This window comes from Oncorhynchus nerka, linkage group LG8 (genome assembly GCF_034236695.1).
Source record: "Oncorhynchus nerka isolate Pitt River linkage group LG8, Oner_Uvic_2.0, whole genome shotgun sequence".
Classification (NCBI taxonomy): Eukaryota; Metazoa; Chordata; class Actinopteri; order Salmoniformes; family Salmonidae; genus Oncorhynchus; species Oncorhynchus nerka.
In genome coordinates this window covers 49334932-49359292 of record NC_088403.1, presented here as the reverse complement: position 1 = coordinate 49359292, position 24361 = coordinate 49334932, and the positions used below count along the sequence as shown (strand labels likewise).

Sequence of the window (24361 nt, the reverse complement as noted above, 5' to 3'; positions counted from 1 at the left end):
AGCTATGACTTCCCTGAAGTTCTTACTGTATGTTTCTTAACTACAAAGACACTGAGTGGAAATGACACTATTTGACCGATCAGAGATAAAATATTTATTAGGTTTACAGCATTATACGTCAATGATTACGAGTTGGCCCATCTGTCAAAATCCCAGTACAGTGAATGAGAGACAAACAAGGTAGTAAAGACAGCGCTGAGAAATCCTCTTCAGAGTGGAACCATGGGTGTCATCTTTCAACAGTCAGGTGTTTTAACTTAACGGTCAACTTCGCCAAACACAATGTCCTGGGTGCCTGTCACAAGAAGATTAAATTTTTAAAAAAAAATGTTTTAAATCAACCATACATTGAACAGGAACTACACTGAACAAAAATATAAATGCAACATATAAAGTGTTGGTCCCATGTTTCATGAGCTGAAATAAAATATCCCAGAAATGTTCTATATGTACAAACCACATCTAAACACGCCAGCCCAGGACAACGTGTTCCAGTTCCCGCCAATATCCAGCGACTTTGCACAACCATTGAAGAGTGAGCCAACATTCCACAGGCCACAATCAACAGCCTGATCAACTCAACGTTAAGGAGATGAGGCAAATTGTGATCAAACCAGATACGGACTGGTCTTCTGATCCACGCTCATATTTTTATTTTTTTAAGGTATCCGTGATCAACATGTCTATTTGTATTCCCAGTCATGTGAAATCTATAGATTAGCACCTAACAAATGTATTTAAAATTAACTGACTTCCTTATGAACTGTAACTCCTTTGTAAAACCTTTGAAAATGTTGCGTTTATATTTTTGTTCAGTGTACATGAATTGCATTGCTAAGGATTCTGATATCAATGGTTGACTGATAGCATAAGGGTCGTGTTCAGCAGGAAGAATCTTTTGTGAAACAGAGGTACTAATACAATTAGAACACAGATTTTTGTTAACCGTCACAAAACATTTTGCTACAGTGTGTCCTACTGAATATGACCCAGTAGAAACATTTCTTACCAATAATGGCCACTACGTCAGCCAGCATGTGTCCTTTAGCCATCATATCCAGGGCAGCCTGGGGGGAAAAAAACATCAAAACCATCAATCAACTCCAAACCAACCAACTCCAATCCAACTATAAACTGAAAGAACAGATTTTTTCTTATAAAATCTGTGTTGCGACACGTTTGTGCAATGCACTTTATTTAAGGTGATTTGATACAGAAACCAAAACAGTGTGGGACGGTCTGGTGTTTTAATGTCCCAAGAACAAACATGTTACAACACAGACAGAGAGGGGAAGGCAGGGTTGGGTTTGTTTTCTTTTACAAACACTATTATACTGGTTTATAAATGTCCTTAATTAATTATAAGTAGCCTTGAGGAAAAAGCTGTTTTACACATTGAATAATTTATAATAACTGCATTTAATAATTCAGGGTGTGAATTCTGTCTGTGTTGTGGTAGTATGAGCTCCCCGTACCAAGTGAGCGAATCCTGGAGCTTTGATTTTGCAGCGGTAGGGCCTGCTGGAGCCGTCAGATACCAGATACACACCAAACTCTCCCTGCAAAATAACACAATATTACACATTAATATTCCTACCCAACACATTCACACCAAACTCTCCCTGGAAGAGACAGGAGAGGAGATCACATTACACAACAGCAGCACCTTTAATCTACCTATATAAGTGTAATTTTATTTGTCACATACAGATGGTTAGCAGATGTTAATGAGTGTAGCGAAATGCTTGTGCTTCTAGTTCCGACAATGCAGTAATAACCAACGAGTAATCTAACCTAACAATTCCACAACTGCTACCTTATACACACAAGTGTAAAGGGATGAATATGTACATAAAGATATATGAATGAGTGATGGTACAGAACGGCATAGGCAAGATGCAGTAGATGGTATCGAGTACAGTATGTAAACATAAAAGTGGCATAGTTTAAAGTGACTAGTGATACATGTATTACATAAAGATGGCAAAATGCAGTAGATGGTATAGAGTACAGTATATACATATGAGATGAGTAATGTAGGGTATGTAAACATTATATTAAGTGGCATTGTTTAAAGTGGCTAGTGATACAATTTTTACATAATTTCCATTATTAAAGTGGCTGGAGTTGAGTCAGTATGATGGCAGCAGCCACTCAATGTTAGTGGTGGCTGTTTAACAGTCTGATGGCCTTGAGATAGAAGCTGTTTTTCAGTCTCTCGGTCCCTGCTTTGATGCACCTGTACTGACCTCGCCTTCTGGATGATAGCGGAGTGAACAGGCAGTGGCTCGGGGGGTTGTTGTCCTTGATGATCTTTATGGCCTTCCTGTGACATCGGGTGGTGTAGGTGTCCTGGAGGGCAGGTAGTTTGCCCCCTGGTGATGCGTTGTGCAGACCTCACTACCCTCTGGAGAGCCTTACGGTTGTGGGCGGAGCAGTTGCCATACCAGGCGGTGATACAACCCGACAGGATGCTCTCGATTGTGCATCTGTAAAAGTTTGTGAGTGCTTTTGGTGACAAGACAAATTTCTTCAGCCTCCTGAGGTTGAAGAGGGGCTGCTGCTCCTTCTTCACAACGCTGTCTGTGTGGGTGGACCAATTCAGTTTGTCCGTGACGTGTACGCCGAGGAACTTACTACCCTCTCCACTACTGTCCCGTCGATGTGGATAGGGGGGTGCTCCCTCTGCTGTTTCCTGAAGTCCACGATCATCTCCTTTGTTTTGTTGACGTTGAGTGAGAGGTTATTTTCCTGACACCACACTCCGAGGGCCCTCACCTCCCTGTAGGCCGTCTCGTCGTTGTTGGTAATCAAGCCTACCACTGTAGTGTCGTCCGCAAACTTGATGATTGAGTTGGAGGTGTGCATGGCCACGCAGTCGTGGGTGAACAGGGAGTACAGGAGAGGGCTCAGAACGCACCCTTGTGGGGCCCCAGTGTTGAGGATCAGCGGGGTGGAGATGTTTTTACCTACCCTCACCACCTGGGGGCGGCCCGTCAGGAAGTCCAGTACTGAGTTGCACAGGGCGGGGTCGAGACCCAGCGTCTCGAGCTTGATGATGAGTTTGGAGGGTACTATGGTGTTAAATGCTGAGCTGTAGTCGATGAACAGCATTCTCACGTAGATATTCCTCTTGTCCAGATGGGTTAGGGCAGCGTGCAGTGTGGTTGCGATTGCGTAGTCTGTGGACCTATTGGGGCAGTAAGCAAATTGGAGTGGGTCTAGGCTGCCAGGTAGGGTGGAGGAGCGCTAAGAACCTTGGCGTGATCCTGGACAACACCCTGTCGTTCTCAACTAACATCAAGGCGGTGGCCCGTTCCTGTAGGTTCATGCTCTACAACATCCGCAGAGTACGACCCTGCCTCACACAGGAAGCGGCGCAGGTCCTAATCCAGGCACTTGTCATCTCCCGTCTGGATTACTGCAACTCGCTGTTGGCTGGGCTCCCTGCCTGTGCCATTAAACCCCTACAACTCATCCAGAACGCCGCAGCCCGTCTGGTGTTCAACCTTCCCAAGTTCTCTCACGTCACCCCGCTCCTCCGCTCTCTCCACTGGCTTCCAGTTGAAGCTCGCATCCGCTACAAGACCATGGTGCTTGCCTCACGGAGCTGTGAGGGAACGGCACCTCAGTACCTCCAGGCTCTGATCAGGCCCTACACCCAAACAAGGGCACTGCGTTCATCCACCTCTGGCCTGCTCGCCTCCCTACCACTGAGGAAGTACAGTTCCCGCTCAGCCCAGTCAAAACTGTTCGCTGCTCTGGCCCCCCAATGGTGGAACAAACTCCCTCACGACGCCAGGACAGCGGAGTCAATCACCACCTTCCGGAGACACCTGAAACCCCACCTCTTTAAGGAATACCTAGGATAGGATAAAGTAATCCCTCTCCCCCCTTAAAAGATTTAGATGCACTACTGTTCCACTGGATGTCATAAGGTGAATGCACCAATTTGTAAGTCGCTCTGGATAAGAGCGTCTGCTAAATGACTTAAATGTAAATGTTAAATGAGGTGATATGGTCCTTGACTAGTCTTTCAAAGCACGATGACGGAAGCGAGTGCTACGGGGCGGTAGTCGTTTAGCTCAGTTACCTTAGCTTTCTTGGGAACAGGAACAATGGTGGCCCTCTTGAAGCATGAGGGGACAGCAGACTGGGATAAGGATTGATTGAATATGTCCGTCAACACACCAGCCAGCTGGTCTGTGCATGCTCTGAGGATGCCGTCTGGGCCTGCAGCCTTGCGAGGGTTAACACGTTTAAATGTTTTACTCACGTCGGCTGCAGTGAAGGAGAGTCCGCAGATTTTGGTAGCGGGCCATGTCAGTGGCACTGTATTGTCCTCAAAGCGAGCAAAGAAGTTATTTAGTCTGTCTGGGAGCAAGGAATCCTGGTCCGCAACGGGGCTGGTTTTCTTTTTGTAATCCGTGATTGACTGTAGACCTTGCCACATACCTCGTGTCTGAGCCGTTGAATTGCGACTCTACTTTGTCTCTATACTGACGCTTAGCTTGTTTGACTTGCGGAGGGAAAAGCTACACTGTTTGTATTCAGTCATGTTTCCGGTCACCTTGCCCTGGTTAAAAGCAGTGGTTCGTGCTTTCATTTTCGTGCGAATGTTGCCATCAATCCACGGTTTCTGGTTTGGGAATGTTTTAATAGTTGCTATGGGTATGACATCGCCAATGCACTTTCTAATGAACTCGCTCACAGAATCAGCGTATTCGTCAATGTTGTTGGAAACATGCGAAACATATCCCAATCCACGTGATCGAAGCAGTCTTGAAGCGTGGAATCAGATTGGTCGGACCAGCGTTGAACAGACCTGAGCGCGGGAGCTTCCTGTTTTAGTTTCTGTCTGTAGGCTGGAAGCAACAAAATGGAGTCGTGGTCAGCTTTTCCGAAAGGAGGGCGAGGGAGGGCCTTATATGCGTCGTGGAAGTTAGAATAACAATGATCCAGGGTTTTACCAGCCCTGGTAGCACAATCGATATGCTGATAGAATTTAGAGTCTTGTTTTCAGATTAGCCTTGTTAAAATCCCCAGCTACAATGAATGTAGCCTCAGGATATGTGGTTTCCAGTTTGCATAGAGTCAAATAAAGTTTGTTCAGGGCCATCGATGTGACTACAGATTCAAATTAACCAGCTAGCTAAATCTGGCACATTTACAGATTATCTCTGTCTGTCAAATCAATGTAATAAATGTTTTGGAATTGTGTTGTATCTAAAGGCCTCCTATGACCTACAAAATAGATCAGTTGGAGGAGAATCTCACCATTACAAGCAGTAAATTGCACATATAGAATATCCTCAAAGTATTTGAGGTTCAATTAAAAAAAAAACAGAGGCTCAAAGCCCTTCTATCCATGTAGGTCTGAGGAAAGGGGAGGGCTTACCTTGGGTGCTTCTACAGCTGTGTATGTGGATCCGGGGGGCACCTGGTAACCCTCTGTGTACAGCTTAAAGTGATGGATCAGAGACTCCATGGACATCTAACATGGGAACATTAACCACCATTACAACTGATGTTTATGCTTATTTAGACTCGATGTGAAACACTCCACCGTAACAAGGGCTTGTGTTTAACTACAGGGTAAGGCAGAAGAAAATTAAGGATGATCTAAATGCCCTGAATCAGTGTCCTGGTCCAGAGCACTCGGACACCTGATTCAACTAATTAACTCATCAAGCCGTTTGATTAGTTGAATCCGGTGCGTTTAGCGCTAGGGCTAAAAACGTGCACCCCGCTGTCCTCAATGATCTCAAATAAAAAACATTCAGTCATTCTCTCACCTTCATCTCAGATCTCTTGGGCGGGGCCACCTTGGCGTCGTCCACTTTGATCTCTCCCGCTGGCATCTTGTTGAGGGCCTCGATCATGATCCTGAGACTCTGCCTCATCTCCTCCACCCTGCACAGGTACCTGACCAACACCAAGGACAAAGAGGAGAGGAAGGAGGGGGGGGGGGTTAACCGCTGCCCTCCAGGGGCATGTGGTCCGTGTGTGGCAGCACTACCACTAGACCAGCCGCCAACAACTCCAAAACAGGATTCAATCAAAAACAATCAATAACAAATATGAAGGTAAAACTCATCTACACAAACGCAATACCATCTAAAAAAGGGAGAGAGAGGCAGACAGAGGACAGTAGGCGTCCTTCTCACCTGTCGTAGCAGTCTCCCTTGCTGCCGATGGGGACGTCAAACTCCACCTCGTCATACTTGTCGTAGGGCTGAGACTTCCTCAGGTCCCACTTGATGCCTGAACCCCTCAGCATCACACCACTGACAGACAAGCAGAGGGGGTGATTTACATCTTTCATTAGCTTCACAACAGTTTGAGAGAGTGAGAGTGTGTGAGTGAGTGCGTCTCACCTGAAGCCATAGTTGAGTGCGTCCTCTGCAGACACAACCCCGATGTCCACGGTGCGGTTCTTCCAGATACGGTTGTTGGTCAACATCTCCTCCACCTCGTCTATTCTGATGGAGAAGTTCTTGCACCACTCATAGATATCATCCATTAGTCCCAGTGGCATGTCCTGGGACAAGCAGATAACACAATCTTTATAGCGACCATTCCATCGCATACATAGCTGTAGGGTGAAGTTTCCCCTAGACGCTGATCTTGGGTCAGTATAGCGACCCCCCTTCTAATGGTGAAGGTTAGGATTGGGGAGAGGATGCTGATCCTAGATCTGAACCTAGGGGAAACGCTACCCAGAAGAAACCCCATAAGACTTAGTTCCCATGCAGCCCTCACCTGGTGTACTCCTCCAGGTCTGACGTAGGCTGCATGCATCCTGGCCCCTGAGACACGCTCATAGAACTCAAACATCTAGGAGAAGGATAGAGACACGACAACACACCATGAAAAGGTCCAGTGCTATCAACAAAAAAAAATGGTTTTCCAGTGTTTTACATATATTTACACACAGAGGTTGGAATAATACTGGGAAATTGTGAAAATTATGAAAATACACTTTTAGTGTAAGAGACGATTGAAAAGACTGCCTGAAATTTCGTCCTGTTTGGGAGAGATGGAGTTTTGGCCTGGTGACATTAAATTAGTTAATATACCAATAAGAAAAAGGACTTCCAAAAATTGCTACTTCAGCAAAAGGAAGGAAGATCAGGACCCTGATTCTAGATCATCACTCCTACTCTGTTAAGCTTGATACGGCCCCAGATCCTAAATTCTGTTTCCATTCTCACCTTCTCTCTCTCCTCGAACATCCAGAAGAAGGGGGTCATGGCTCCGATGTCCAGGGCGTGGGTGGTGATGGCCATGATGTGGTTCAGGATGCGAGTCAGCTCTCCGAAAAGAACTGCAAAACAACAGAAGTAGACCCTGAAAAGTCATACTTACTTACGTAACCACTGTTGCCCATCTTCTGCCTGTGTGGAGATTGTGTAACAGGCCCCAGTTCCTCTGTACAGTTGAAGTCAGAAGTTTATATATACCTTGGCCAAATACATTTATACTCAGTATTTCACAATTCCTGAAATTTTATCTGAGTAAAAATGTCCTGTTTTAGGTCAGTTAGGATCACCACTTCAATTTAAGAATGTGAAATGCCAGAATAAGAGAGAGAATGATTTCAGCTTTTATTTCTTTCATCACATTCCCAGTGGGTCAGAAGTATACATACACTCAATTAGTATTTGGTAGCATTGTCTTTAAATTGTTGAACTTGGGTCAAACGTTTCAGGTAGCCTTCCACAATAAGTTGGGTGAATTTTGGCCCATTCCTCCTGACAGAGCTGATGTAACTGAGTCAGGTTTGTAGGCCTCCTCGCTTGCACACGCCTTTTCAGTTCTGCCCACAATTTTTTTATAGAATTGAGGTCAGGGCTTTGTGATGGCGACTCCAATACCTTGACTTTGTTGTCCTTAAGCCATTTTGCCACAACTTTGGAAGTATGCTTTGGGTCATTGTCCCCATTTGGAAGACCCATTTGCGACCAAGCTTTAACTTCCTGACTGATATATTGAAGTAACATCTCAAGACATCCACAACTTTCCTTCCTCATGGTGCCATCTATTTTGTGAAGTGCACCATTCCCTCCTGCAGCAAAGCACCCCCACAACATGATGCTGCCACCCCCATGCTTCACGGTTGGGATGGTGTTCTTCATCTTGCAAACCTCCCCCCTTTTTCTTCCAAACATAATGATGGTCATTATGGCCAAAGAGTTCTATTTTTGTCCAGTGGACATTTCTCCAAAAAGTACGATCTTTGTCCCCATGTGCAGCTGCAAACCGCAGTCTGGCTTTTTTTACAGCGGTTTTGGAGCAGTGGCTTCTTCCTTGCTGAGCAGCCTTTCAGATTATGTCAATATAGGACTCGTTTTACTGTGGCTATAGATACTTTTGTACCTGTTTCCTCCAGCATCTTTACAAGGTCCTTTGCTGTTGTTCTGGGATTGATTTGCACTTTTTGCACCAAAGTACGTTAATCTCTAGGAGACAGAATGCGTCTCCTTCCTGGGCGGTATGACAGCTGAGTGGCCCCATGGTGTTTATACTTGCGTACTATTGTTTGTACAGATTGACGTGGTACCTGCAGGCGTTTGGAAATTGCTCTCAAGGATGAACCAGACTTCTGGAGGTCTACAACTTTTTTTTTCTTCTGAGGTCTTGGCTGATTTCTTTTGATTTTCCCATGTCAAGCAAAGAGGCACTGAGTTTGAAGGTAGGCCTTGAAATACATCCCTAGGTACACCTCCAAATGACTCAAATAATGTAAATTAGCCTATCAGAAGCTTCCAAAGCCATGACATCATTTTCTGGGATTTTCCAAGCTGTTTAAAGGCACAGTCAATTTAGTGTATGTAAACTTCTGACCCACTGGAATTGTGATAGTGAATTATAAGTGAAATAATCTGTCTGTAAACAATTGTTGGAAAATGTCTTGTGTCATGCACAAAGTAGATGTCCTAACCGACTTGCCAAAACTATAGTTTGTTGACAAGAAATTTGTGGAGTGGCTGAAAAATGAGTTTTAATGACTAAACTTCCGACTTCAACTGTATATCCATGTTGACTGTTGAACTCCATGTAGCCAACTACTGCCCCCTAGTGACCTTGTATGAAAGGGTAAATGGGGCCAGATGACCTAAGAAGGTTATGATTCTCACGCTTGTTACTGTTGTGCTGGTAAAGGAGAGAGGTGCACCACCTTAATCTCAAATTTCACTTGTTAACCCAAACTGTACCTTTATCTCTGAACCGACAATTCGGGGGGAAAAAAGCTCATGCAAGTTGGTTTGCTCATCAGTTTGAGGTATTGGTTAGTTCGTCCTTTCTGGCAAGGTCGTCTAGTAGCACCTAGTCTTACCTCTGATCCACTGTGCGCGGGGTGGGGCCTGGATGTTGAGCAGCTTCTCCACGGCCAGAGAGTAGGCCTGCTCGTTACACATCATGGACACGTAGTCCAACCTGTCAAAATAAGGCAGCGCCTATAGCAAAACACGGGAAGACTGGTCAATGCATTTCATCAAACAAAAACATGCCCGTTGTAGAAGAGCCTAAACATGAGCTTGTACATTACAAGCATCTTAGTCAGGACACTTATGCTAGTAACTTTCAGGCAATTTGCTATCCTAGCTGACGGCTGAACTATTCTGCCAGGATTTTTGTCTTCTTACATACCTTACTGTCTCTAGGGGTGCTACGTACCTGCAGGTAGGTCTTGTACTCAATGAGTTTTTCTGTGCCGCGGTGCAGCAGGCCCACGTGGGGATCACACTTCTTCACTGACTCCCCGCTGAGCTCCAGCACCAGACGCAGCACGCCATGGGCTGCGGGGTGCTGGGGCCCAAAGTTAATGGTCAGGTTAGACACCTCCTTCTCCATAGGAGCATCCTTATCTGAGAGAGGGATTGAGAGGAGATTTGGCAGTTTAAGTTTATAAGAAAAGCTACTTTCTTGTTTAAAGTAAAAACCAACGCATTTCGACTCTCAGGGTTCAACATAGAAAAAAGAAAGAGGTTGGACAGGCTAGTTGGTTCGGAATTCATGCATAAGTGTTTAGATAAAGCTGAATGGATATGATAAAGTCACAGAGTATGATATGGAATGAATCTAAATCTATAATAAAGTCAAAGTCACAGAATGAGTTTAGAAACCACTGACAACCACGTTGTGGCCAATCAGGTTCGATGGAGTAGCAGGCAATAAAATGCAACTCCCACATATGGAACTAACAGATTTCAATCATTATACACAACTTTGGACTTGGGCCTAAATAACAACTAGGGATTTGACCTTTGACTGAGTACTCGAATTAAAAAAAGCTATTTTTAGAACAAGGACGGCAGTGGGAAAAAATGTGCATTCATCTACATGCCAACAGTGAGAAAAAGTGCCTAATTTATCATAACCATTACAGATAACACATCCTAACTGCTAAGTTGCCTCATATATTCAGCCAATAAAAAAACAAGTGCCATTTAAAATACATTTGTTGAAACTGTAAAATCAACTGGTTATATTTTATCGTGGAACACAATCAAAAAGGAAGTAAGCTGACTGTGGCGCTTGCTTGTAGAAGCCTATGGCTGTGCAATGGCATAGCCTTGTTTGTTCATTTTGCAGAAAAGACACCCTTATTTCCAGAGCCCTTATCACAGCCAAGACTCCTATTTTATAGTAAAAAAACATGTAATATAACAGAATAAAATTTGAGTACTCAATTACTCATGCACATCATTAATAACTAGTAGGCCTATAGATGAAGACAGTACATAACAGTGGGGCGTACCATTCCATGGTGGGGGGACCCATTTCTCAGTGATGGCGCTGGGGTACATCACCGCCCCAGCATAGTGCTCCGTCCACTCCACATCTGGCTGCCACTGTTTCTGCCTGGAATGAGAGAATAACAAGCAACCATCAATGGTATTATGGCAATGTGTGGATGTTGTTGACCAAGTGTTTAAACCAGGTGGTTTCAAACCGCTACTCTGGGACCCCAGCTGTTCCATGTCTTTGAACTAATCCTCAAGCTACCTGAATCAGGTGAGCTAGTTCAGGACTACAACAACATTGTGAAACGTCTAGGAGGTTTGAAAACCACTGGTTTGACCTACACAGTTTTGTGAGGTTAACTAATGCTTTCTCAGAGCAATAACAAAAAATACATGATCCCTGGCCATGACCCCACTCTGAGGGTGTCTCAGGGGGAGTGGGATATGCAACAAACAAAAAACATTTCACACCACACACACTTGTACATGTGTGAAACAGGACAAACATAAGCACCCCTTATTTGACAACCTGTGCCAAGTAAACTCCTAATATAAGTAGACTAGAGTCCAGGGTAGGGCATTAATCTGCTCTAGGTCAGCCAAGACAGACTGACGATTTGGTCACTAATCACATTTCACACAAGTAAAACGGTAGTATTAAACAGATTCACCAAATTATTTTTTTTGTGTATAAAGCAGGCCTCAATATCAAGCATTATCTAACTGTTGGTAATGGTCCATAGCGTCTTGTCAAGGCACAAATGGATCGGGTAGGATGAACTGTTCCAAGTTACTGTCTAACACGTTGTTTGACCCTGAAGTGGTTCATATGAATGTGTGAGAGGTGTACAACCGGTGTTGTTAACCTCAATACAGTAAATGGCATCAGGTTGTGTAAACACTCATTACACGTTATGTAAAACGTGTTGTTATTGAGCCTAGTTAACTACAATAAGGGGGCTAGCTAGCCTGGATTCCAGACCTATTTTGTGCTAACATTCCACACGTTTTTTCAGACAAAAGTAAGAAACATGCATTTGAATTGCAAGAAATTGCTAGGTAAAGTTAACGTCACTCTGCTTGTTCGCAAGATGACACGCTGGCCATGAATCGGATGTGCTGCAGTGCTGTCAAAATCCACCTGATTCGATTCAAGTAACCTAGCTACTAACGTTAGCAAGGTTGCCAACTAACAGCTGTTTTAATGTTACAGCAATTATACAACAGTTCCTTCTGACATAACATAAGCATGATGTGTGTCGTGTCATGTATGTGAACGACAAGTCGGTGTTGTAGATGAGCAGTGCCTTTTGTTAGCTGGCTAATGCTAGCTGTTATGTGACCGTTTTTGATCCCTAAACGACCTACTTGGACATTATTGATCGGTTAAACTATAATTGCGCCTATCGAACGACGATAATCTCACCTGTTTTGCAGGACAGTGCAAGCAGGGCTGACCAAATTACTATTTATAATCAATTTTGTTGAAGGACGTCCAAGTTTGCTAAGCGACCTCAACATTGTCCCCGCCATCTTGGCAGTCAAAGTTGCTATGCACCCGGTGACGTAATGATGTATTCGTCTTTGGGGTTTAGGGCGAACTACATGCTACAAAGTGTATTATCGCCACCAACTGGACGGGGGTGAAAATATTCATAAAAGAAAAGTAAATTCCACTGGGAAGAGAACATTTACATTAATCCACAAAAACTACCAAATAATGTAAAATAAATAAATAATATATATATATATTCCAGCTCATTCGAAATCTAAAAAACCCGCTCAGGTAGAGGCCTGAAAGGGTGCGACCGCACGAACAAGTACTCTATGTAGCTCCTCAGACGTTAGCTGTCTTTTAATCCCAGAAATAGTTAAACTGCATAAACAATGATATCAACCTTTCAATGTGCACAGTGTCATTTACCACCATTGCTATGAAAGCAACAGTCCACTTTCTTCACCTGAAGAATTTCTGGGTCCTGTTGATACGCAGGCTGCAGTGTAATTCTACCAGTATTTACTACCATCTGACGTTCAGACCATTTTAACTGCCTCCGCATAGGAGACAGACTGTGCTGCTGGTGACCTCCATTTTTATCACCCTGATCAGGCATTCCAAGGCCTCGTGTTCTCCGCCGCAGTGACAACACTTTGCTCCTTGACCTTGGCCACTCTCTTCTGTTAAAATGTTTTATTTTTTGGGTTTGGGAAGCAAAGTTGACAGAATAATGGTACTGCCACCTATCACACGGAAGTATAATGGACGTTGAGTTGGTGCTATACGGAAAAAAATGTGTGACTTGCTGTTCAAAAGTATTTGTACGGTAGTGGAAGAAGTAACAATTGTTAGTGTTAAATGTAGGCTAGTGCATTGTAGAAGTAGTGATTGTCTTTGTAGTAGTGGGATAGTAGCCTATATAGTAACAGTAGAAATGCTACTGAAATGCTAGTAGAAGTGGTAGTGGAAATACCCATGACTGTTGCCCAGTAATAGTGTGCTTTTTCACACTTATATAATAGTTCTTTGGCTTGCTCCTCCAGCATTGCTGCAGTCTATGACCGAAGCCTAACGGGAGTTGACTTGGGAGTGTGGTTGGATGTGTGTGTGTGTCCTTGCCACCACCAAGACACACCCATCTGTCAGAACCTTACCCACAGCCATTTCCCCCCAGGCAATCATAACAATTCCTGCAGATTGAGTTCAATAACTACAGGCAGATTTATGGTGAGATGCCAGAGGAAGCTTTGAATAGGTCAGTAGCCTACAGAGTAATATGAGAATGCAAGTGCTGAATTTATGTAGATATTTTAAATGTAGGTCCATGTAAAATAAAACAACCCTTCACATAAAAGTATAGAATCAGTGTTCTGCTAATATAACAATGTGCACCTTTCACTGTCCTTCCCAGCCGATACAGATACTGTGCCTATCGGCATTTTGTCTGGTGGTAATGGATCTACATTGGCAAACATGTCAGAGGGGTCATACCTTCCTGTGTGGTCTCCCATCTACAATAGGAGTTCCTTGATCTTGGTGCAGAACAAACAGGGCTTCTCCCTCCCCATATTGTCTGATACCATTCAATAATAAAAAGACAATGTAAGTAAAAGTTGTGTCTAGTAAAATGTTAATGCCAGGTCTCTCTCCATTCAGAGACATCAGCAACAAGGATGTCTGTCAGTCTGGACTTCGTCACATCATCTTGCAAGTCTCCATCTGCTGTCTCCATACACGTTTCCACATCACCAAGTTTAATAACAAAATATACACTAGTAGCACAAATAGAATGCTTAGGGGAAGTTTTTTTTAGGGATTTTTGTACACAGGGAAAGAAGGGGGAATTAACCAATCACCACAGCCCACAATTCGTTCTCTTTGTCCGTTCCTTTTCCCAGGGGTAGTCCTCACACTCAGGTTCTCAGCCAATCCGGTACACAAGGGGGTTAGTCCGACAGTCCAGGTCACAACATGTAAACTCATCGATAGCGTGCTCTCTTCTCCCACTCTTCATATCACACTTGGTTCTCTCCTACTCTGCCCTGTTGTGCAGGCTGCTTCCCCCTTTTATCCTCAAACCCTCCCTGGCTTAACGAGTTCCAGTCTTGCCTCGTTGGGGGCAGGAAGTCCATATAAGGGCCGGGGGTGGAGCCAACAGACTGACAGATATCTCCCCTCAATCATCACTTCCCCTCACCTCTCCCCGCCAGCTGTCACAACACATAGTCACTGTTATTAGCAACGGCAGTTAGAATATGTGATATCTGATATTATGTTGAAATTTGAACAGGTCAGACTAAATCTACCTAATTCTGTTCTCCCCGTCAATGACCGTTGGTGAGAAGGCAAGAGGTCAGGCTGGAGGTAAGGTCTTTGCCAGAGCCCCATTGATGGGCATAGCAGCGTAACTCAGCTCCTGGCCCCTCATCAAAGACACTGGTCGGTCGGTCACACACACACAGACACGTTATGCCCTGGACATTATATGCATCTAAGAACTAGACATTTATCAACAAATAATGTCAGGTTACATCAATTATTTTTCACAATTGGGTTATCAAATATATCAAAGTAATGAAGTGGGTTACCTTCTGTATTTATACAACTGATGAGCCTGTGAAAGCTGTTGCCGCTGACAGGCTAAGGTTGCTGGCCGGATATTTGCCCACATGTGACTGACAGTTCCATTTATATGAATGCTCACAGTGAGGGCGTGTCTGCATGATGCTGATGAGGGCCCCCTTGCTGGTCTTCTCGAGCTGCATGTTCGGCTGCAAACTGGGCATCTCTCAAACAACTGCAGCAGGCAATCTTATGAGGTGGTGTTTACAGGTAGTGTCCTTTTCATAGGAGTCGAGGTAACTCTGGCAACAACGGAAGAGGTGTCACAAGGGTACTTCCCACTGGGCAAAAACTGGTTGAATCAACATTGTTTCAACATAATTTGTAAATGTATTTTGACGTAGAATCTATTTTTAAAATACATTGGATTTGCAAAATCGTGAGAGAGAACTGTTGGTTTGAGGGTGACATTTCAACCACAGGATTATGTCATCACGGTAACCAATTTTCGACATAAACTAACCTTGTATAAATATGTTGAATTTGTACCTTTGAAACAATGTCAGATCTTCAATGTTATAGCCACTATCAGAAAAAAAAACAGTAGGTTGAGAATGTATCTATCTACAGCTTTCCTTTGGTCTACCATCCAGGGTTATAACTGAACCAGGCCTGCTTCTCTTAGATATTTGTCAATGTGCTATCGTGAGAATTATCAGAGAATCCTCCTCTTAAAAATGAAATAGAGTCACTGTTGCTATCGAAGTCATATCAAAGAGTACGTTTAACAGAGCAAATGAAATGTAACCATACTTTATGAATCTTATATAAATCAATGAGACTATTTAGGCCTATATGGCATTTGCAGAGTCATCAACAGCTATTGTTTCTATTCAACCCAGGATTCACCTAAAACTAGACGAGGTCCTAGGTCCTAGGGTTTCAAGGATTCACGTCTCCATCTCAACCAAAAAAACGAAGTTAAATAATAGGACTAAATCAAATCAAACTTTATTTAAAGGGCATTTAAAGTTTGATTTGATTTAGTCCTTTTCATTAACCTCGAGTTTTGTTTGAGATGGAGACATGAATCCAACATATCAATTATTCATTTGTAGAAAACTGTAATTGCCTTCTGTAAGTTTAATAAGAAACATTGCCTTGTGCCTTGAAATTCCATTACCAAAACTCCACATACCTTATCTTTAAGATATTTTCACATTTTTCTCCCTGATTAGGAGGCAGGATAAAAAAAAAATCACATAAGTAACAAGTAAAGGTAGACCTATCAATTAGTTCTAATGTTTTTAGTGATATAAATGTTGTTTAAATTATTAAGTGACTAAAACTACCAAATTGGTAACGGAATTTCCCAAAAATTTGTAACGGAATTTCTGCAATTGAATTGGCTACAATGAGAAATCATAGTACTCACAAACCACAGTTGGGTTCACCAGTTTGGACAGCTCAGTGAAATACAGTACAGCACAGCACAGTACAGTACATGGGGTACAGTAAAGAAAAGTAGAGTATAGTTCAGTACAATACTGTCCTGTAGAGTTCAGTACTGAACTATACTCTACTGAACTAAACTCTACTGTACAGAACTATGCTCTACTTTACTGTATCTGCTGTACTGAACTCTGTACTGTACTGAGCTCTACTCTACTGTTCTGTGCTGTACTCCACTGAGCTCTACTGTGCTCTACTTTGATGTCCAAACTTGTGAAATATAGACGTCTATGATGGCTTAGATTTGGTGCAGTCTGGACCAACAAAATGTGGTCTTGTTTGGGGGCAGAGATCATTAAAATAATAGCCATTGTGTAGAATAATACACACAGTGCCTTCAGAAAGTATTCAGACCCCATGACTTTTTCCACATTTTGTTACGTTACAACCTTATTGTAAAATGTATTAAATATTTTGTTCCCCCTCATCAATCTACACGCAATGCCCCATAATGACAAAGTAAAAACAGTTATTTTGAAATTTGTGAAAATGTTTTTTTTTTTTTTTACGGAAATATCACATTTATATAAGTATTCAGACCCTTTACTCAGTACTTTGTTGAAGCACCTTTGACAGCGATTACAGCGTAGATTTTTCTTGGGTATGAAGCTAAAACCTGGGCTCACCTGTATTTGGGGAGTTTCTCCCATTCTTCTCTGCAGATCCTCTCAAGCTCTGTCAGGTTGGAAGGGGAGCGTTGCTTTATAGCTGTTTTCAGGTCTCTCCAGAGATGTTTGATCGGGTATAAGTCCAGGCTCTGGCTAGGCCACTCAAGGAGTTGTCCCGAAGCCACTCCTGTGTTGTCCTGGCTGTGTGCTTAGGTGAACCTTCGCCCCAGTCTGAGGTCCTGAACGCTCTGGAGCAGGTTTTCATCAAGGATCTCTCTGTACTTTGCTCCGTTAAACATTTCCTCGATCCTGACTAGTCTCCCAGTCCCTGCCGCTGAAAAACATCCCCACAGCATGATGCTGCCACCACCATGCTTCACCGTAGGGATGGTGCCAGGTATCCTCCAGACATGACGCTTGACATTCAGGTCAAAGAGTTCAATCTTGGTTTCATCAGACCAGAGAATCTTGTTTCTCATGGTCTGAGAGTCTTTAGGTGCATTTTGGTAAACTCCATGCGGGCTGTCATGTGCCTTTTACTGAGGACTGGCATCTGCTGGTCACTCTACCATCAATGCTTGATTGGTGGAGTGCTGCAGAAAGGGTTGTTCACAGAGGAACTCTAGAGCTCTGTCAATGTGATCATCAGGTTCTTGGTTACCTCCCTGACCAAGGCCCTTCTCCCCCGATTGCGCAGTTTGGCTGGGCGTCCAGCTCTAGGAAGAGTCTTGGTGGTTTCAAACATCTTCCATTTAAGAATGATGGAGACCACTGTATTCTTGGGGACCTTCAATGCTGCAGATGACAATTCCTTCGTCCTCATGGCTTTGTTTTTGCTCTGACATGCACTGTCAACTGTGGGACCTTATATAGACAGGTGTGTGCCTTTCCAAATCATGTCGACTCAATTACATTTAACACAGGTGGACTCGCATCAAGTTGTAGAAACATCTCAAGGATGATCAGTGGGATCAGGATGCATCTGAGCTCAATTTGATAGCAAAGGTTCTGAATACTTATGTAAATAAGGTATTTATTAAAAATTTATAATTTTTAAGAAATTTGCAAACATTTCTAGAAACCTGTTTTCGCCTTGTCATTATTATGTAGATCGATTAGAACATTTTCTTCTTAAATACATTTTAAAATAAGGCTGTAACAACAAAATATGATAAAAGTCAAGGGGTCTGAATACTTTTCAAATGCACTGTACATAACAAGATAAATAATAAGCAGTATATGGTCTAGCTACTGTTATACGCACTACCATTGGGAATCAATCAACTCCAAACCACCTATTCCGCACAGGTGGGTCCTTCAGCAGGGCACGCAAATCATAGCTGGCTGTGCATCTTGCTGGAAGCATTCATTGTCGAACCAGAGCCGGAGGCATGGTCAATCCATATAGGGATTTTCGGGTCTCAATTGGCCGTGATTCTTTGAACGCATTGGGGATGATGAAACAACGGAGGCCCATTCAATGAAGGGAAGCGAAGTGCCGGAGAGGAGATTTGCAGGTTGAGGTTGGAAAAAGGGGTCATGAATTGTTGACATAATTGTGATCCAAACTCAACCTTCATTTACTCATGACGCACTCAGGTTCCAAACTCCGGTATAGTAGCAAAATTATTCTATTTACACTGTGTAGTCAATTTTGAAAAGTGTTTCAAATCAAATCAAATCTTATTTGTCACATACACCGAATGCATGCTGAAGTGTAGATCTTATTGTAAAATGCTTACGAACAAGCCCTTAACCAACTATGCATTTCAAGAAATAGAGTTAAGAAAACTTCTTTGGGATATGTGGTACGCTAGCCAGTGAATTTGCAGGCTGCCAAATTCAAAACAACAGAAATCTCATAATTTCAATTCCTCAAACATACAAGTATCATACACCATTTTAAAGATAAACTTCTCCTTAATCTAGCCACATTGTCTGATTTCAAAAATGCTTTACGGCGAAAGCACACCTTGCGATTATGTTAGGTCAGCGCCTAGCCACAGAAAAACATACAGCCATTTTCCAAAGAAGGAGAGGTGTCACAAAAGTCAGAAATAGCGTTGTAAATATTCACTTACCTTTGATGATCTTCATCGAAATGCACTCCCAGGAATCCCAGTTCCACAATAAATGTTTGTTTTGTTCGATAAAGTCCATCATTTATGTCCAAATACCTCCTTTTGTTCGCGCGTTTAGCCCAGTAATCCATAAGCATAATGCGCAAGCGCTTAGTTCAGACGAAAAGTCAAAAAAGTTACATTACAGTTCGTAGAAACATGTCAAACGATGTATAGAATCAATCTTTAGGATGTTTTTATCATAAATCTTCAATAATGTTTCAACCGGACAATTCCTTTGTCTTTAGAAATGAAAAGGAATGCAGCTAGCTCTCACATGATTTAGCTTATGGCATTCTGCCAGACCCCTTAGTCAAACAGCTCTTATTCGCTCCCCCTTCACAGTAGAAGCCTGAAACAAACTTTTAAAGACTGTTGACATCTAGTGGAAGCCTTGGGAAGTGCAATAGACACTGTATATTGGATAGGCAAAGACTTGAAAACCTACAAACCTCAGATTTCCCACTTCCTGGTTGGATTTTTTTCTCAGGTTTTTGCCTGCCATATGAGTTCTGTTATACTCACAGACAGAGTGTTTTCTATTCAAATCTACTAATTATATGCATATTCTAGCTTTGGGCCTGAGTAGCAGGCAGTTTACTCTGGGCACCGTATTCATCCAAGCTAAATACTGCCCCACCCAGTCCCAAAGAAAATATTTACTAAATAAACTAAAGTAAAAAATGTAATAAAAAGCTACACAATAAAATAACAATAACGAGGCTATATACAGGGGGTACCTGTTCCAAGTCAATGTGCGGTGGTACAGGTTAGTTGAGGTAATTTGTATATGCAGGTATTGGTAAAGTGACTATGCATAGATAATAAACAGTGAGTAGCAGCAGTGTAAAAACAAAGGGAGGGGGGGGTGTCAATGTAAATAGTCCGGATGGCAATTAGATTAATTGTTCAGCAGTTTTATGACTTGGGGGTAGAAGTTGTTAAGGAGCCTTTTGGACCTATACTTGGCGCTCGAGTACCGCTCGAGTAACACACCAAAGCGTCATAGCATTTTGGTACACCAGAAATTCATTAATTTCCAATGAAACTCTGCGTTTGCCTTGCAGCATTGCGTTGCAGAGTTAGTTGCAGTGCGTTCGGTGCGGTGCATATGTTGGATTTATCAAACATGCTTCAAACTGTATGAGTAGACGGCTTGACAGAAATGGTAGCAGAAGGTGAATGTTGAACTTTTGTGCATATATATCCAGATGATGCTGCGTACTATTTTGCGCAATGACGCTGTGGTGTGTTCGAAGCGTATGACTTGGGTGACTGGAGTCGTTGGCAATTATTTGGGCCTTCCTCTGACACAGCCTAGTATATAGGTCCTGGATGGCAGAAATCTTGGACCCATGCCAAATCTTTACAGTCTCCTGAGGGGGAAAAGGTGTTGTGGTGCCCTCTTTATCTTGGTGTGTTTGGACCATCATAGTTTGTTGGTGACGTGCACACCAAGGTACTTGAAACTCTCCACTCTCCACTACAGCCCCGTCGATGTTAATGGGGGCTTGTTCGGCCCTCCTTTTCCCGTAGTCCACGATCAGCTCCTTTGTCTTGCTCACATTGAGGGAGGGGTTGTTGTCCTGGCACCACATTGACAGGTCGCTGACCTCCTCCCTATAGGTTGTCTCATCGTTGTTGGTGATCAGGCCTACCACTTGTGTCGTCAGCAAACTTCATGATGGTGTTTGAGTCGTGCTTGGTCTCGCCGTTGTGGGTGAACAGGGAATACAGAAGGGGACTAAGCTCGCACCCCTGAGGGGCCCCAGTGTTGAGGATCAGCATGTCAGATGTGTCGTTACCACCTAGGGGCGGTCCGTCAGGAAGTCCAGGATCCAGTTGCAGAGGGAGGTGTTTAGTCAAAGGGTCCTTAGCTTAGTGATGAGCTTCGTGGGCGCTATGGTGTGGAACACTGAGCTGTAGTCAATGAACACTATTCTCTGACTGCTATCGATGCCACATAGGCCGTTTTCAAAGGGATTTGTTGGTTTTGAGGGGCAGTCACTCTTTAATCGTTAGCCGTAATTAAATATGTTTCAATGTGTTTATTTATTTTACATTACGTTGGGTTGTAGGTAATAATATATGTTGATTGTGTAACCGACGCTGGAGTAGAGAAGCAGGTACAGAGAGTGAACATTTCATTTTGCACAGACATGGAACAGGACAGGAACAGCATCAGAACCGGGTAACACAATGACAAACGACAATTAATGCTGAAGCGGGGAACACTGCGGGGGAACAGACAGATATAGGGGAGGTACTAACACAGGTGATTGAGTCTAGGTGAGTCCAATGAAGCTCTGATGCACGTGACGAGGGAAGCAGGTGTGCCTAATGCCGGGCAGCCTGGAGACCTCGAGCGCCAGGGAGGGAGAGCGAGCTCTGGACCCCCCGGACAGTGGCGTAGAAGCCAGACGAATGGGCAGAGGCGTGGGAGCCTGGCGAACCGACTGAGGCGTCAGAGCCTGATGATCCCTGTGGAACGTGGGAGCCTGGCGAGCCGGCTGAGACGTGGGAACCTGATGATCCGGCTGAGGTGTAAAAACCTGACGATCCGGTTGAGGCCTGACGTGGGATGGGCGCCTGCCGAGCCAACCGGGTCAAGGCAACATTTTGAGCCAGCTAGGGCGTAGAAGCTCGACAAGCAAGCTGAGGCAACCCTGTTCCATCAGCGGTGGCCCCCGGACCCGACGTCACCACCAACCGAAAAGCCTGCACTCCCCGATGCTTCGCATTCTGTAAGAGTCAACGCTGGAGTAGAGAAAAAGGTACGGAGAGTGAACATTTAATTTTGCACAGACAGGGAACAGCGGCAGAACCGGGTAATACAAAGACAAATGACAATTAATGCTGAAGCGGCGAACAGAGCGGGGGAACAGACAGATATAGGGGAGGTACTAACACAGGGGATTGAGTCTAGGTGAGTCCAAAAAATCGCTGATGTGCGTGACTAGGGAAGCAGGTGTGCGTAATGATGGTGGCAGAAGTGCGTAATGCTCGGCAGGCTGGCGCCCTGGGGCAGACGTGACAGATTGTGGTGGAAAACACAAAATAAACAGAATTCTCCGAATTGATAGTTATCCCATTCCCCCGAAAGCATCACATGACATGATTTATTTGATAAAAAACAGTGCTTTTTATTTCTGTTATACTGTGGAAAAATAATTACATACCATTTTTTAAAAATATTGGAGATAATGAAATTAAAAAATGAAAATTTGATCACTTTCTGTTGTACATCTTTTGAACAGTTTTTTTTTCTGCTACGTAGAACAGTACAATAAGATAAACATTGTATTTCTAAATTCAAAGACACAATAATACAGGATACAGTCCTACCAGAGGTATAAAAGTATTGGAACAGGATCGTGAAGAGAAATGATATGGACATATTACTGAAACGCACTCACACACATGAACACATACAGACATGCACACACACATACTGTACACACTGACATGCATACAATAGTCACATTCACACGCAGGTAGAGAACTGTATGTTTATGCATTACACACACACACACACACACACACACACACACGCACACACACACCTATACAAACACTGTACAAATAGATGTGCATACACACACTCTCTCTTTCACGCACAAACATTCGCACAATCACACTCCGCTATCCGTATATCAATAGTGTAGACAAACCTTCATTGAACCTCTCCACACACATTCTCCTCTGACCCTCATGGCTGATTGTGTGTGAGGAGGAATGAATGATGAAAGCATTACCGCATGTTCCCTAAGGCCACTCTTATACACAGCATCTCACTAGCCTGGTCCCAGGTGCTGTTTGTTCGCAAGCGTGACAATGACCGTAGGAGTGGGCAAGACAGCATAACCAGATCTGCAACCAGGCTACCACGTCACCTCTCTCTATTTCAGCAGGGGGCACCAAGCTATAGTTTATAGCCTGGATCCAAGCGGAATCCGCTATGTTTCACCATATAAAATATGTAGTTTGTATAAATGGTGAAACGTAGAAAATTCAGTTTGAATGCCAGGCTAGCAGGCTTATACTGTAGTTCCATAAGCCTGAACACAACACCTTCCCATAGAAGGACTTCCTGCATGGTATCTACTGCAGTTAAATGCTTGTAACCCCAGATTTACATCAAATAAAGAGCAAACATGGACACTTGGAAAAAAGGTTCTTGTATACCCTCCCCTTCCTGAATCTTGCCAGTCATCATGGCTGACAAAAACAGGTACTCAAATACTTCTTCGTGTTTCTCTTTGTTTGTTGAGGTGAATATCACCCAAACAAAGACTAAACACTCTCAAGTTTGAACATCTTGGTCCACAGACACTTCCTTCACAGAAATATGACCAAAATAATTCTGTAAAATGTTAAAAAATAGAATAGAAAGCTCTAGTTTGTTGGTGTGCAAATAAAAACAGACTCATATAATACAGATATATGTAGATGATTTCTAAGCAATGAATACTGTTTGTAATGCAGTGCAAAACGTACGATGACCCCACTAACCAGCACCAATGGCGCCAATGAAGTGGAGCAATGAGGGATATATATGTGCTCTAAAATCACTGTATAAAACAACAACCAGCTAAAACAAAATGGCGGCCAGTCATGGCCCTCCACTGGTTGAGTATTCTCCCGCCCTTCGAATGAGTACCATACTTGACGGTCAATTTCTCCATGATATGCCTTACTGTAATATTTGGCAATCGAATATGGAATAAATTGCCTGTAGCGCTCCCTCTCGTCATTCACAACAATCTAAATTCATAGCACACATGCTATTTATTTCGATAATTAACATCTAAAGATCTTTTGTTCTCTCTAGTCCCGTCTTCTCTGGTCTTGATTGGACTTTTGCTTTCCGCTCTTTCAGAGTGAAGATCTGAACACTGGGATTGTGGGAATTCTAGATTACCAGGAATTCACTCGTTATCCACTGATCTGGACTCTCTCTTTCTCACACCCTCCCTGTCTCGTGGGGAAATTCTAACTCCTCTGTGTGTGCGTGTGTGTGTCTGCGTGTGTATCTGTGTGTGTATGCTCACGTGTACAGTATATGTGCGTATGTTTGAGAATGTGAATGCGTGTGTGCGGCCTCTGTGTTCGTCTGAGTGACAGTGTGTATGAGAATGCACCCTCACCGTCTATGTGACTGTGCACTGTATGTCAGCTATCCATCTCACACATGTGTCTGCATCCTCTGTGTGTGTCCTCTGTGGCCGTAGTCAGAGTGCTGTGAGGTATAGGAGAAGCGGGTGGAGCTTCCATACTTCCCCAGTCCAGTCTCTGACCCTGACGGAGTCG

The 24361-nt window shown here is 43.5% G+C and overlaps 2 protein-coding genes across 2 annotated transcripts in view; both read right to left on the bottom strand.

The window, feature by feature from the left end:
• Positions 1-79: 79 nt before the first annotated feature.
• ndufs2 (NADH:ubiquinone oxidoreductase core subunit S2) lies at positions 80-12323 on the bottom strand. Its single transcript, XM_029666775.2, has 13 exons — positions 12178-12323; positions 10766-10869; positions 9682-9872; positions 9341-9461; positions 7215-7327; positions 6763-6837; positions 6378-6541; positions 6168-6287; positions 5796-5925; positions 5399-5494; positions 1476-1559; positions 1010-1067; positions 80-295 (listed from the first exon to the last, which is right to left on the bottom strand). Exons 1-13 carry the CDS (start codon positions 12282-12284, stop codon positions 258-260), a joined length of 1401 nt encoding a protein of 466 aa, XP_029522635.1. The 5' UTR covers positions 12285-12323; the 3' UTR covers positions 80-257.
• A 9846-nt stretch (positions 12324-22169) lies between these two features.
• Positions 22170-24361, bottom strand: part of LOC115133506 (kin of IRRE-like protein 1) — a 37128-nt gene continuing 34936 nt past the window's right edge. The window contains 1 exon segment of the mRNA XM_065021881.1: positions 22170-24360. Coding sequence (XP_064877953.1) covers positions 24237-24360 — 124 coding nt within the window. The 3' untranslated portion in view covers positions 22170-24236.